General features: G+C 41.1%; 1 protein-coding gene across 1 annotated transcript in view; it reads left to right on the top strand.

Moving 5' to 3' along the window:
- SUSD3 (sushi domain containing 3) overlaps positions 1 to 11,871 on the top strand; it is a 100,882-nt gene extending 89,011 nt beyond the window's left edge. The window contains exon 5 of the mRNA XM_018567126.1: positions 11,204 to 11,871. Coding sequence (XP_018422628.1) covers positions 11,204 to 11,411 — 208 coding nt within the window. The 3' untranslated portion in view covers positions 11,412 to 11,871. The remainder of the gene's footprint in view (positions 1 to 11,203) is intronic.
- Positions 11,872 to 16,025: the final 4,154 nt, after the last annotated feature.

Genomic DNA, 16,025 nt, shown 5'->3' on the forward strand with positions numbered 1-16,025 from the left:
TACTCAAAACTGTGACTGAGACACCCCCCTCTTGGCCCAATGAATTGGTTTAGGTGCATTCCCTGCTCCACAGCTATATGTCACCAAGGGATGGGGAATGCCCCCACTGCAACTACCACCAGTGATTGGGCCATGAGGGGGCTGTGGCTGTCGCAGTTTTCAGCAGGCTGGGGTAAACTCATGCGAACTGGGTCCGCATCAAGCCCAGGCTCATCACTGCTAATGACCAGCAGATGGTAAAAGTTCAGTGTTGTTACATCTTCCGTCGCACCAGAATGGATAATTAATCAGCATTGCGTCTCAGGTCTCCGTTGTGCACACCTGACCTTATAAGTGGAATTAAAAGTGAGAACAGCAGATTTTTCTGTTTGCTCATGGGTTGGATGGAGATTTGTCTGTCTCTAAATTTAATCCGATTTGTTGATGCCTTGGATTATTCCTGTGTATTTTTTGGTCTGATTTGTACTAAGCTTGGCTACACGTGTTTACATCCTGACCATTGGACTGTTACCTCTGCTGTTGCCAGTCATTGTTCCATTTACTGGTCTGGAACTTGGACTCTGTTTGTCTGTGCCTGTCCTAGCTACTAGCCTGCTGATTCTGCTAGCATCTGCCCTTACCACCTGTCTAATGATTAACACCGCTCTTGCATAGGTCCTGTCTGTTTTTGTCTTTTGCCCCTGGCAACACAGAGGACCTACCCAACTCTGTGACAGACAGTGGATACATCAGCACATGCATGCAACTCTTAATGTTTAACCAGTCTATTGGCCCTAATAATAGTGACAAGCCCTGCCCATTTCTAGAGGGGGCAGTCAGGAAGTATCCTGAGGGTGAAAGGGCATATGTGTTACACTAAACATTCACTGTAGGGGGCAGGCCTTATCATAGTGAACATTATCATAACCCAGGACACCTCTGGGATGGGAAGGGTCAAGTAAATCCATCCCTAGTAACAAGGGGGTACATATGTGGACTGAGGTTACTACTAATTTCTGGTAAGAATGTCTCTTATGTCTTGAGAATTTGCTGCAGCAGGACCTGTTGTGGTCATTATTGAGCCTATGATACAGATTAGTTGCCTGAGTATTTTGAAATCCTAAAAATGGTGGCGTTGATTTTCTAAGGGGACTGAGAATCTTCGCTCAACATTGGCTGTGTACACATTGAATACCTAATCATGTACAGATGAAATAAATAAACAGGAATTGACTTATCACATAATTGGATAATTAAAGTGAATCTTCAATTTCTTTAATTTATTGAGTGAAGACTCTCAACTCCTCTAGTCAATCAGCCTCATTTTCTGATAGGGGTAGTTAAAGACTGGAGCTGAATGATTGGTTTATTAATAAGGGAGTAGGGTTTCCAGGTACCATTGTGATTTAAAAAAACAAATCTGAATCAAAGGGGTTCTTTATTGTCCGTAAATTAGTGGAATATGAAGATATGAATGAGGTGTGACATTTTGGACTTGACTTACTAAAAAAAAAAAAAGGCACAAGAGCATGGAGAATCACCATGAAGATAAATGGCATGCTTCCCCTGGCAGTTGACATGAGTGTGCTGACCTTTGCCTATTCTGTGAACATGATCTCTTAAAGGAGTTGTAGAGTAAAAGCATATCCTAGCCGGTTATAACATCAGCTTTGTAATAGGAATACATACAAGAGTTGTTTTTGATAATACAATCAAACCTTACTTGAAAAAAAATCCCTTTTATGTAGTGAGTGTTGCCTTCCGACTACCCACCACTTTCAACAACTGGATTCTCAGTGTGCTTTGCGTGTCTTTCCCTTCTGCTTGATGTGATGCAATCTCGATTTCTCAAGACTACAAATCCCATAATGCTCTGCTTCCAGCCAGCAATGATAATGTTACATTGTTCAGAAGTTGAGTGGTAGTTCGAGAGCAGGCTCTGTGACACCCTTGTGTCATTTATTCACATTGTATATTCACATTGCATATATTCATGGGGCTGAGTAAAATTGTGTCAATGCATTAAGAAAATGTATATCCTATGGGCATCTCCAATAAGTAAGTTTACAAACATCTAGATTGATATGGGTATTCGGAATGAGATAGAACTTATGGAGATTTAATATAGAAATACATATTTATTTTCAGCATTTGACAATACATACCTTTTAATTGATCATCTACAACAGGGGTGGCCATAAGGTAGATCGTGATCTACCAGTAGCTCTCAAACTTGATGCTGGTAGATCACGAAGGGTGTGAATGGTGGCCCCTTTATTCCATTTTGGTATATTTATTTAGCTGTGCACACATGATTACCTATTAGCCTGAGTCTGCTGAGCCAAGCTCCCTGACACCTTTCTGGTGGATACTGGTGGTTGAAGTGATATGTATTACATCAAAGAATATTAGTTTACACAGCCTGTTGCAAAATATAGCAAGGTGACCCAGGAGAGAGAGTGAGGAGAGACAGACAGGAGAAAGAGGAAAGACAGCCAGGGGAGAGAGAGCAGGGAGAGACAGCCAGGGGAGAGAGCAAGAGGAGAAAGCCAGGAAAGAGAGATCAGGGAGAGACAGCCAAGAGAGCAAAGAGCGACAGCCAGGAGAAAAAATGAGGAATGACAGCCAGGAGAGAGAGCGAGCGTGAGGAAAGACAGCCAGGAGAGAGAGGAGAGGCAGCCAGGAGGATGAGCAAGGAGAGACAGCCAGGAAGATGAGCAAAGAGAGGCAGCCAGGAGAGAGAAAGCGAGGGAGTTTTTTTTTTCGTTGGTAGATCTCATGTAGCTTGTCTTTTGAAAAGTAGATCTTAACACAAAAATTGTGGGCACCCCTGATCTGCAACATGCACTCACGCTCAGTGTATGCATTGCATTCCTGCATAGAAAGTTTGTTATTTCTATGCTTTAAATGTAGAAAAGGGGAACTAAGTAATGTGTGTGTTAAGATTCAGAAAAGATACAAAACAAATTTAATATAACCAGCTCAACGCCACAATTGCCCACTTACACAAAAAGGCGCATAGATCCAAAAGCGTTTGAGAAAATTACATTTTATTTTAGGTACGCCACTGGAGCACAAACCAAATTTTTTAAAGAATGAGCCATATGTACGCTATCATTGTTCGCAAAGCATCAACCGAACAGTGAACATTCGTTTTCTTTAGTAAATCAGGCCCTTTTTTGCCATTTGTGTTGGAAATGCCTTCCCTAGTGGAAGTTGGGTTACAAGGGGACCAATGTGACCACAATAACCACATTTATGTAGCCAAAAGGTTTATATTAATTATCAGTTGGTAGTGCTAACACAAACATAAACAGTATTCTTGAAATAAGTCAGAATTTATTTTTACTATCCTAGCCAACTGATCAATTATTGGTAGGCCATTTATTGATCATCTGGTTGGCTGCTGTAGCCAACGTCTGTGACTTGCAGCAGGTTTTGTAGACAAGGCTTTCAAAATGGCAATGAATTATATATTTAGTAGTGTAATGTAGGAGTGTGACACCCCAAGCTGTCATCTCTAGAGTTTTCATTGTATTTGTTGTGAACTATGACACAGGAAAATGCTCTCTTTTAGCCTTTTGGCTCTCTTTTAGCTGTGTGCTGAATGCTGACAGTTGATTCTTCTCAGTTTATTTATGTTCCATCAGTTGAAATACAGTAAAAAGTGCAATTAAATAAATATTTAGTATTTCTTACAGGGGATTGTGGAAGTTTAACTGTTTTAGATGCACACTATTATGTTGCTTTTTCAACTAGAAACAACATAAAAGTATATTTTACACAAACAGGAAGTGGTTAAGGTGTGAGTCACCCCACACTGGGTGGATGTTGTAAGGTTTAGTAAGATGCATCTTCCCCTTACATTCAGGAAATCTTCCCCCACCAGTTTAGGTTACTGACTACAAATATCTTAAAGAAGGAAACTGAGACAAATATGAAGCACGCTATTGTTGACCTCTTTTCAAAAATATTAGATGTCTAGAGGTCTCTGGCCTGCATACTTTCTGATTCCCTGGCCTAAAAGAAGCATTTAGCTAGTAAAACCAAAGTGAAGACAGCACACTTGTTCCAGGTCAGTACATCAGAAGTATGGGACATAACAGTCGAGCAATGGCAGCATATATAGTATATTCCTAAAAATAGGGTTTCCTTAAGTCCCCGTTCACACCTAGGCATTTTTTTGTACAAAGGTAAGGGCGACAAAACGCTCAAGACAAGGAATCCTATTCATTGTTTATGGCCCTTCTCCCCACGTGAGTGTTTTGTCGCAAGCAGAAAAACATCTGCCACTGCAAAAAGTACATTAACTACTTTTTGGCAGATTACAGTGCTTTTTGGTTCCATGGACTTCAATGGAAAACAAAATGCACCACAAAATGCTCAGGCTTGAACAGGGACCACAGAAATGAATGGGATTCCTTGTCTTGTGCATTTTGCTGCGCTTAACTTTGAGCGACAAAACGCATAGGTGTGAACAAAGCCTTAAAGTCCATCTCAGGGCAAACAAAAAAACAACCTTTGTAGTGGGGCTACCCCTGCACTGCTAGGGTCAAGTGCTTGTTTATGCAGAGGAGACATTTTTATTCTCCCTAATTTACCTAGGGGATATACCATATGGGAAACTTCATCACTGGAAAAATGTATAATTGGTGACTGAGCTATATGCTCTTTATATCAACTTTGAGAGTATTGTAACACAAAAGAGAAAAACGGGGGTTTCTGAGAGGTATAACACCACAGCTTCAAATTTAGGTATAAAAGTAGTTTTATTTTACATATAGTATAAATACAAATATAAAAACAATGAATTGCACTATGCCAAAATCATTGTACCATAAACCCATACAACATTTTATATATATCCATTAGAACTCAGTGAATGTTCAGTTGGAGATTGGACTTGGATAAGTGTTTTATTAATAAAAGCAAATTTTTTTGAAAGTTTTTATAAATTGATTAATACAATATTTGTCTAATGCCAATTTATTGTATTATATCCCTGAGGACTTTGCGCTCTCTTCTCTATTTATTTGGAGACATTATGCCAAGGGCCCATGGTAAATTAGAGGGGTGACTCTACAAAGCCTCTACACTCAGTTGGAATATCTGCCTAGACCATAGTCCAGTGCTCCATAACCTCTTTTCTTCACCACATTTTTATTCATGTGTGTGTTTTTCCTGTTTGGGAGTTCCACTCTTTTTCTGTACCTGAGATAGTGGTCATCAGGGCAGGAAATAAGGGGAAATCTTCTAAATTTCCTAGACAGAAATAAATATCTGACTGATTCTAACCTGTCCCTACAAAATACAAAAGAAAGTTTTGGTTGGAATTATATTTATATTTTTTTTGTTGCAAATTCCTAATTATAATGCATTACATTGTGTGCTGTTATTGACACCATTTTCCTAAAGGCCAGTATGTGTCACCATTGTATGTCAACCAGCTTCTAATAATGATACTTCTAGTTTCCAAATGGTACACTGTCACTATGTCGAGCTGAATGTTTTTCTTTAGGGATGCACAGATACTTTTCGAGTACCAGTGCAGATACTTGGCATTTGTTAGCGTCCAGTCCCTGGAACCAATTCCTTTATTATAGAAGAGAATTTGTTGCAGGGAGTGGATGCTTACAAGGAATATTAGAGAAGGTTGTCTTTATCTGGAGACTGCGGAACATTATCAGGGGTCATAGCCAGTGAATAGAGATAGTGAACGCAAATAGGCCGGCATTACTGGTTCATCAGCATAAAGCGTAATGCACCATAATTAAAGATTTGCCGGTAACTTTTTTTCATAAGTGCACTTAACCTTTAGTCTTTTCTGTTGACATTATGACATCTTATCAAATAAAAGATTCTTGTTAATAATACTGGATTGTGGCTAAGGAGAGGTTATATGAAACTACTTCTCCTTTTCCCAGGCACATACAGATGCAGAGCTTTGAGTGGCATGAAAGCTAATTTTGAGCTGATATGTTTATGATCATCGAGTAACCACTAACACAGATGTGTGATTATAATTCATGCTTCAAATGATACTCTTTATGAGAAAACAGGAAACATCTTTCACAGGATTTGTTTCAACACAAGGCAGTTCATAAGGCTGTAAATCAGAAATCCTTAGAAAACCCTTATAATTCTCAATCGTACAAGACAGGCAGAGCTACGCTCCAAGTTGTTTGTTTTGGAGGTGAACTCGAAACAAACAGGTAACTACACTATTGAGATATATGCATCTGGATGGTTTTACCTGCCAAAAGACTTGAACTTGTGGTCCATGCACCCCTGCCAGGAAATATGGCCAGGTCACTTTTCTCCTATGGCATTAAAAAAGAACTCAGAGCAAAATTTGTATTAACCCTTGCTGTGGGGTTACTTCTGCACTGCAAGGGTTAACTGCTTGTTTTGGTTGTGGGAGGAAAATAACAAAGTTTTATTCCCCCCATTCTCTGAACTGGCTGGCTGTGACAGTGCTCCTCCTGCCTGTCTCCTACGCTCCAGCGATGGTATATCCCTCAGCGTCATCACGTCCTATACATGGTGTATAGAAGGTGATGACTCAGGTACCGTAGATCCCTGCAGCGGAGGGGGAGTGAGGCAGGAAGGACTGGTCTAAGAGCAAGCCCGCTCAGAGGAACGGTTAAATATAACCTTTCATTTTCCTCCTTAGACCAAAATGAGCAGTTAATCATTGCAGTGCAGGGGTAGCCCCACTGCAAGGGTTAAAGGAGAACTATGGGGTCAGTGTTTTTCCCCATAGTTCTCCTTAGGGTAACGGGAGGACACAAACTAGCGTCCTCCCATCACCCTAAGCTCAGTATACCGCGAGCTACAGCTCGCGGTATACTGAGACGCCGCAGCTGGAGCAGATCACGACTTAGATGACGGGATCCGCCCAGCTGGCTCTGCCTATCTAGAGGCAGAGCCAGCTGAACCCGTCCGTTCCGCCAGTCAGCGCTGGCAGATCGGAGCGGGGAGAGGGGAATCCAGCCCCTCCCCCTGTCACGGCAGAGAGCCGTGACAGGATCGAGAGGCGAGCGAACCTGGTATGTGTTCGCTCACCTCCCGATCTACAGAGCTGACCTATGACAGTCTCATTGTCACAGGTCGGCTAGAACTATGAGGTGAGTGAAAAGCACCCACCTCATAGTTCTCCTTTAATAAAAATTTTGCCTGGAGTTCTTCAAGTAATCCTCAAGTAAGCCTGATCACCATCCTACCCGCAGCCTCTTGATTGGACAATGAAAGAGCATCACTGCAATAATGAGGTCATCCCTGCTCAATTAGCTTTTTTAAACCAATCCCCATGCTACTAGTTTAGGCAGAAAGCACTGAGCAGTGTGATAGAGATGATCGGATCACTGCTGGCTCACTCTCTGCCAGTCCGATCAAAGGGCCATTGCATGCAAAAATGTCATTTATAGGTGGAATTGGATTGGCTGGGTCACCTGTAGGCTTCTTCCATTTGAATGGGAGTACAATGGTTGGATTCTTCTCCAAGTCATGAACACTGAGCAACATTTGGTCTAATTTACTTGAACAGCATCACAAAACAAGTGAAATTCATATTATCAGTATCTATCCGAATCACCTGCATTGTCATTCAGCGAGTTTTATCACATATATTAGGATACTAGGACATATACTGTACAAAGATGTCATCCGTGCATAACCTTTAAAACCTTGGTTCTCAACTGGTGGGTCGTGACCCAAAAGTGGGTTGTGACCCCGTGTTCAGTGGGTCACCGCATGCCTTTCACTTTCTAGGTGAGAGGCTTCTCAGCCTCCCCCAAGGGCAGCACTGTCAGTTCTCACACCAAGCAGTCATTCAAAATATGCTGCCCGGTGCCGAGTGTCAGCTTGAGTTGGGGTGGGCTGGGAGTATGGTTGTTAGGCACATGCAAGGGCATGCAAGGAACTGTACAAGCATTGCACATATGGATGGAGCTCCATTACAGCACAGCAGCCCACACTGGACCCCAGGCTGATGATCCACTCCAGTTCTCATCAGATAGGGAGACTTGATAAAAAGAACAAAATGTAGATTTTTGGGGGGAGTGTGTATGTGTGAGGATGTCTGTGAGTGTGTCAGATTGTGTCTGTGGTTCTGTGTGTCTGTCAGTGTTTTTAAGGGCCCATTCACACTAGTACAGTGCATTCATTGCACAGTCCCATGCGATTAATGCTCCTTAAGACGCAATCGCACCTACCTTGCATTCAGGTGCGGGAGGTGTTGCATTGCTATTCATTTGATTGGCACCCCAAACACAGTTCGCTCGCCCGCACTGGAACACACGGTACCAGAATCCGGTGCGACTTGGGTCACGAGTTAATGACCAAGGACAAACGTGGGTCCTAAGGTTACACAGGTTGAGAACCACTGCTTTAAAACATATTAAGTCTACTCACATAAGTAAAGCTGAAATGTCATTTGTATGTACTGTACTTGCCTAAAACATCTGTAGAAACGGTATGTTATCAATGTCATGAGTAAGAACACCACAATTTAGTAGATTCTTCCTAATTGTTTATAGAGAGCAGATTTGATAAATATACATCTCATGTAGCAGAGTATAAGAGGTTCAGGGTGTGTAAATAATATGTATTGGTTGAAAATAATGAATTTTTAAATGGAACCAGTGCAAGTACCAGAATTTGACCTATTTTAATCCTGTGTAGAAAATGGATTAGACTGGAAGTGAGAGGGTAAGTACTGGGGGGCAAATCAAATTATGGTGAAAGGAGAGCATATTGTCAGGAGTAGAGAGCAGGGTGTACAGTAGGGCTGCAACCAACTAATCGATTAATCGATAATGAGAATAGTTGTCAACTATTCTCATTATCGATTAGTGGGTTGGATCCCCCAGCTCTCTCCTGCGGGCTGGGAGGAGGGCACAGCAAGCAGTGGGCGGGTGCAATAGCCAACCTGCTATTGGCTATTGCAATTTGAAATGGCCAATAGCAGGCAGGCTGTTGCACCAGCCCACTACCTGCTATATTTACATTCAGCTGCCGCCTGCAGAATTTTGCCACTGGCACCTGTCATTGCCTGGCTGAAGCTATTCAAGCATCATGTGCTTACAATACAATATTTTTTTTTTAAATGATAAAGGTGGGAAACATTTTATTTAAATGACACCCCAAATGCTCCCCACCCACAGTGTGATCACCCGCACTGGAACACACGGTACCGCAATGCTGTGTGTTCCAGTGCAGTGTGATTGCAAAAAAACTGTTCATGCCGTTCTTTTCTGATGTAAACTTTATGTTTGTAACTCTGCATTCGTGCACTTTATTTTAAATTAAGGATGGTATTTATTTATTGTTTTGTCCGATTAATCGGAAAAATAATCGTCCAACTAATCGATTATGAAAATAATCATTCGTTCCAGCCGTAGTGTACAGAGAGATTAGATCAGTCTATTACTGTTATTTTACTGTCCATTTATAGACTGGGAGCAGGGAGGCGACCAAGCACTATTGCTTAACTGCGGTACAGAAAAGTCAGGTCACCAACTTGGCTGTGCTGTGTGGCGGGGATTTGAAAGTGTTAGGAGTGGATGGACAAAAAAACAAATATTTTAGAAGGTGAAACAACTCCTATATTTATATGTCAGTTGTGTATTTAGCTATGAGCTTGGGATCTGGTTTTAACCAATTGCAGGGAACATTTCATAAAGTAAATATGAGTGCTGCCATTGCTGACTGGCTGCCTGGCTCTAATACTGGTCCTTATTTCATTATTTCTGGATCATTAACCTGGAAATTCTGACTTCACCTGCTGCATATCTGCTAGTGACTTGGAAGGTGCTGAAGTATTGAAGCCACAAACAGTCCGGCAACTTGCAGAACAAGGTCATTAGTGGCAGGCCAGAATTATTTTTTCGAAAGAGAATGACTAAGCAAGGTTTGCTATTGCGTCAGTCAAAAAAAAAAACTCTTATGCCATTTACTGAAAACGTTCTAAAATGTATTTGGACATTGTTATGTGTTTATTGCATTTATTATAGTATTAGTAGCAGATATGAATACATTTAATGTTGGTGTTTCGGATGGATATTCATTTGATAGCTAAAGTATTTCTCACAAAGTATAAAGCTTCTTTCATACTTTTTGATGATGTATGAATTCTTCCTTTCTGTATTATGCCAAACAAACATATTTTGGAGTCTGTGGGTTACTAGCATGAGTATTAGAATAGAAAGTGACTGTCACTTCCTAAAAAACTAAACCAAGAAGTGCCTGTAAACGAACACATTTAAAGTGACACTAAACTCAGGAGTTAAATCTTCAAGTACCTTAACCATTAACAAAAATGTATCTTATTTGTGTACCACTTAGCGGTAGATCCTCAAATCATCTCTGAACTTGTGCTGACGCTGTCCTTCCTTCCGGAGGGTGGCTACTTTTGTTCCCCATGGTCCCTGTGAGTGTTGTAAAGTAACCGCCGCTCGAAGCTCGCTCCCATGATGGACTACAATCCCCTATTTAGTTTACTAGCTTGTATTGGGATTGTAGTCCATCGCGTGAGTGAGCTTTGAACAGTGAACAGTATGTCCTACGCTGCATGTACCGTTCAGTGTACACTCTTGGCTAATTCACAGCATATCTATCATGCCATAAAAGGGTTTGATGCTAGGAAAAATGTAACTCTTCTGTGCATGCACCATCAGTGGCCACCCAATGCATGAATGGAAATCGCACAAAACCCAGAAGTGGCGGAGGTGGTGGCGGTGGGAGAGATCCCACAGCCAGGGGAAGGGCACAATGGCTTTGCCTACTTGCACATTATGGCAAAAGCCCACCCAGTGTATTACCGCATTTGACAATTCTTCATCCTAGTTCAGCAATCCTGCTCCCTATGACGCCCCTCCACCACTAGCCTCCTCATTGGACACTGAATCAGCATCATTGCCTATGGTTTAGGGAATGGAGCTTATTCAGGAAGCAGTAATGCTAAGGTGATGCAGTAATGCAGGAAGAGAGTGATCCTACTGATAAGCAGAGGTGTGTGTATTACAAGAATGGCTTGCCAAAATTACAAATAATATGTTAGGAAAAGCAGTAAACATAGTTACATAGTTAGTCAGGTTGAAAAAAGACACAAGTCCATCGAGTTCAACCTACAGATACATAAAGGTATTTAGCTGTTTATCTGAAGTCCTTCTTTAGATTTCCTATTTAACAATGTTATTTCTCTTGTGTTTTGTCTTCACTGCAGATGCCATGATGTATGGAGGAAGGACTGCGCACCACACAGTTCTAGAGATGGGCATTGTGGGTTTTGTCTCAGTAAAGAGCGGCCCAGCAGACATTTTGTTCCAGGCTGCAGTGTTGCAATACAAACTGTAAGCGGAGTGCATGTTGTAGAAGTTTATGGACATGAAAAAGACGTTCAGAGGAGACTTGAGCCACGTGTTCCTGAGTAACATTTATTGAGACAGCCAGCCTTCTGGGACTTCTATGTAATGTTACAACTATGTGCCTTATACACCAATGGAATATGGACCTTACAGTATTTCCTGTAAAATGTCAGCAATTTTCTTCTGATTCATCATAGGTAGTTTTTTACTTGGGATGCCTCCTTCAGCTGCCACAGCCGATGAATGATAACACTTTTTTTTTTTACAATGGCCTGTTACCTGCGATTATAGTTTTACATGGACATGAATTAAGCTGCAGTAGACTTTTACTATTTACAGTTGAGAGCTAAAAGGTTACATAGACTTGTTTCTTATAATGAAGGATAAAAGACATTATACAAATGATGGATTCTTCAGTTTTGGGTTATTAGCGGTAAGTTGAACCACCCTCTGGCTTCTATAATCAGAGACTCCAGTGGCCAAGATTCCTCCACTATAGTTGTGCCTCTGCCCTCTCTTTCTGAGACATTATAAGTCAATGCTATTTTGCCTGTAGTCACCATTTAAAAAAAAAAAAAGTATTATGGCAAATCCATCACAGAACATGACTGTCATTTGGCTTTGTTTTTTTCCAAAGCAGTTGGATGTAACTGAGAATTTTCCACCACATTTTTTTTTTTTAATATAAGAAGCCAGTATGTGGTCCAACTTCACAGAAGCCACACCAAAAAGAAGTTTGGATGGTGAATGGACATTCTACTTGCTTGCTGAGAAGTCTTTGTGAAAGAAAAGTCCAGGCAAATGTTGGCATTTCTTTGTATTACTTTTAATTTGTTTCTTGTTAGTGATTTTTTCCCCCCAAATTATTCTGTTTTATTTGTCTCGAGAAGCCACTTTGTCTTTATATGTAACACTGGACTGTCACAAGGTGCCTCATGTATGAATGAACTTGAAGGAAAAACTGTCAGTTCTCTGCAGCTGCATTTTTTTCACCTACTTTCACAGTGTAAAAAAATGTTTTTTGATATTCATTTCATACAAGAGGTATGGAAGTATATCTCAAGCCAAAACTTTTTTTGGGTTTTTTAGATAGTGTAGGGAATGGTTAAAACTCCTGTCGAGATTTTGTTTTGCCATTTGGCCTGTAGACGTAGCAGGAAGTAAGACAAAATCTCTCCAAAGTGAGGGACATCCTCTCTTGGACAGTTGTAACAGGCAAAAGTGTCCCAATGGAATATTTCTCCTTTGTTCCCGTTCTGGTGACAACTCAAATCTTTGGTTTTTCCCAGGGCCCGCGCTAGTGTAAAGCTGCATAGGCAACCGCCTAAGGGGAACGGTGTGTGGGGGGGGAATTCACGTTTGCACCAGCCCTGCCCCAGGACCCCTCCTCAGTCATGGCTGCCCTCACCTGGCCTGCAGCTGCTGGTGCTCCTCCCGAGTCTTGCCGAGCTCCACCCTCTCATTGGCCATGTGGTTGAGCAGTTTTCAGGCATTGGCCAGTTCAGTCTCATAAAGCTGCCTGGGATTAGTGACCTCCCTGCTGCTCACCTCCTCTTTCCCCTCCAGCTGGAGCTTCAGAACAGATTTCACTATCTCAGTGTAGGTGGTCAGCCGGTCATTGAGTTGCGACAGCTCCTCTTTCTCCTGCAGACAGGAGAGGTGAGTCGGGCTGCCCGGGGATGGACCTGAGGGAGCCTGGGGGGGAGCTCCTGCTGGGGTGGATACAGCCATGTCCTGTTTGTGAGGCAAAGCAGCCAAGTGTTCTCCTATAAAAGCTCACATTGGAAATACACACAGGGCCGCTCATGTACCGACCGGGGGGAGGAGAGCTCGGTGTACCGGGTGATAATGTACTGTGCTCTATCATCCACTGACCCTCAGCAGTGGCTAATCCTCTACAGGAAAGCAGAGAGGAATGTGTACATCAGCTGACTTTATTTAATTCATGCATATAAAGACAGGGAAAACATATAGCCACTTTGCGTCCACTCATCACTGTTTATACCATGTACAGTAATACCTTGGTTTACAAGTAACTTGGTTTGAGAGCGTTTTGCAAGACAAGCAAACATTTCTGAAAAATGTTGCCTTGATATACAAGCAAATGTCTTGCAATAAGAGCAAAATTTTGTAGAAAAGCACCACCGAATAAGGCTGTAGCAGTGCGAGCGATGAGACTGTTTAACGACAATGCAATGTCACATTGGATAGATTCCTTGTTTAAGGTTTCACAAAATTAAAAAGATTCCATTGAGTCAAGAGATGGCAGTGATTCCGTTAGTGAGAGTGAAAGTCGTCCTACACAATAATCCTCCTCTCTCTTGTCCCCCTCACACCAGCCACGAAGGTACCGGTAATTGTTTTATTTTTCTTTATATTTTATACAGTATTATATTACAGTACTGTATTGTAATCATTTTTATATGAATATTTTTGGGTTGTGGAAGAATCATCTGAATTTCCATTATTTACTATGGGGAAATTCGCTTTGATATGCAAGCGCTTTGGATTACAAGCATGCTTCCGGAACGAATTATGCTCTTAAACCAAGGTATTACTGTACCCCCATTATACAATATACAACGATTATAGGCAGCTGCCTGAGGTGCGGGGATGGAAAAATTTACCTTTACCTGTGTCGGCAAAAATCCTTGCACAGCTCTGGTTTTTCACTAACTTTCAGTCCCAGCAATTGTGGTCACCAGGACAAAAAGAGAGTAAAAGAGAGTAAATCTCACTAATGTGGACACAGATATCAATAAAAACCATATAGAGGTTCTGTCCTTTCCACACTTTATACAAAACTAAAATAAAAGTTTTGGACTTAGATACACTATAACAAATCAGCGCAAAGAGCAATAACTATGCCCATTGCCCATTGGGATTCAGTTTTCACAGATTTTGAAAGATAAATTCTGATTGGTTGATACAGGCTCAAGCACTACACTCTAGGGTTGGCAGTCCTCCATTTGCCAGCTGAAGCTCTAGAGTGGCTCCAACAGTTGATCTCTAGATCCAAGATGGCTCCAGAGCCTAAACAAAGAGTCAGCTCTAGGGGGCTCTGCTCTGCCACAATGAGTTTTAGCTCTGAAGCAAGTAGAAACATGCAAAAGAAAATATGTAAATTACTTCCACTTTATATAAAAAAAATAACAGTCCAGGCATATCTTTTGGTGAAAATGATTGGCACTTAAAGCCATTAAATAAATGTTAATTGTTTTCTTTATGAAAGACATGTACCCTGGTTGGATACAATGTTAAAAGTACATTGATTGAACAAAGAAAATACCAAAAACAAAATCACCCATCTCAACGAATTAAGACAGAAGGGTCAAGTTGCAAAGTTGTATGGTTTATTTTAACTGTGTTCCTTATTTTATCTCATGAAAATGTTTTCATGAAAATATTCAGTTGACACACATATATATATAACACTTTATTGTGGAATCATTTTTTTTTTTTTTAAACAAAATGGTTATTTAGTCTCTGTAAGTCTGTATTTCTCATTCATTTATTTCTAAACTCATGAAGCATTTGTTTTCATCTCCAGCCATCTGAAATGGCTGCATTTCATCTAAGATAATAAATCTGCTTAACAAAAATGTGCCATCTTAAAATTTTCAGGTATTGTGCACAAAATATAGGGATAGGTGGCCTAATAAAATTGCAGATGTCTTCACATGGAGGTGTTTTCGAAGAAATGCACTAGGATTTATAAAAATCGATTATCAGAATAAAAAGTGAATGCATTGAAGTGTTAAAGCAATTTAGACAATTTCATGGACACAAAATAAATTGCGTAGCGAACTATGTCATTTTGAATATATGACAGGTGAGAAGAGCAGCAGCAGCTAGCCAGCTCAAGATCTAATATCCAAAAATCAACCCCTGAGCTCCAGCAGCTCAAATTTAGCTCTAGAGTTGATCTAATAAAAGGTGAGCTCTATTTTGATAGAGTGTCAGGGAAGGCTGCTGCTCATCAAGTGCCTGCCCTCAGACTCTGCATGCTCAGAAGACTAGAGACAGTTTTTAAAGCCAAGCAGTTGGCAAACCAGCAACTGTAAGATTTAGGTACCTTTGACCCTCTGAATGCCTTAGCAACAGCAGTTCTTAAGTTTCTGGTCTGACAGATTAAAATGTAACTGCACCATTACAAAAGTTAACAGAGCTTACATAGTTATGTAATAAAAAATCTAAAGTCCAACCCAGGGCAAAATTTTTCAAACTGTGCCCCAGCAGTTAAAAAAAAACAGATAGCAGCTCTGGCTGCAAAGCTCGCCTCTTTTCTGGTGCTGTATTCAGGGCCATTTAACCGGAAAGACTGAGGAGATCCTGTAATTGCAAGGTGTAATGGATTTTACTCCTGAGGGGACATTCCCAGAGTGCTCTTTTCTTACATACAGCACAATAATGTAGAGTGTGGGGTTGACTCAACTGACACCCACCTTGGGCAGAGTCCAAAAGGAAAAGGGACCCTGTGGGTATGATTTACTGAAGGCAAATAAGATGTTCCCCTAGCTTAGCGAATGTGGCTTCACATCATTCACTAAGCTAAGGGAAAATTCCCTTGCAAAATGAACAGCCTATTTGCCTACAGTAAATCAACCCCAGTATATCACGTTACTGGCCTGAAGACATCTGATAATGGTCAGTATATTAAAAATAGCATAAAATACAGCT

This window comes from Nanorana parkeri, unplaced genomic scaffold, assembly GCF_000935625.1.
Source record: "Nanorana parkeri isolate BGI_ZX_2015 unplaced genomic scaffold, ASM93562v1 scaffold1011, whole genome shotgun sequence".
In the NCBI taxonomy this organism is placed as follows: Eukaryota; Metazoa; Chordata; class Amphibia; order Anura; family Dicroglossidae; genus Nanorana; species Nanorana parkeri.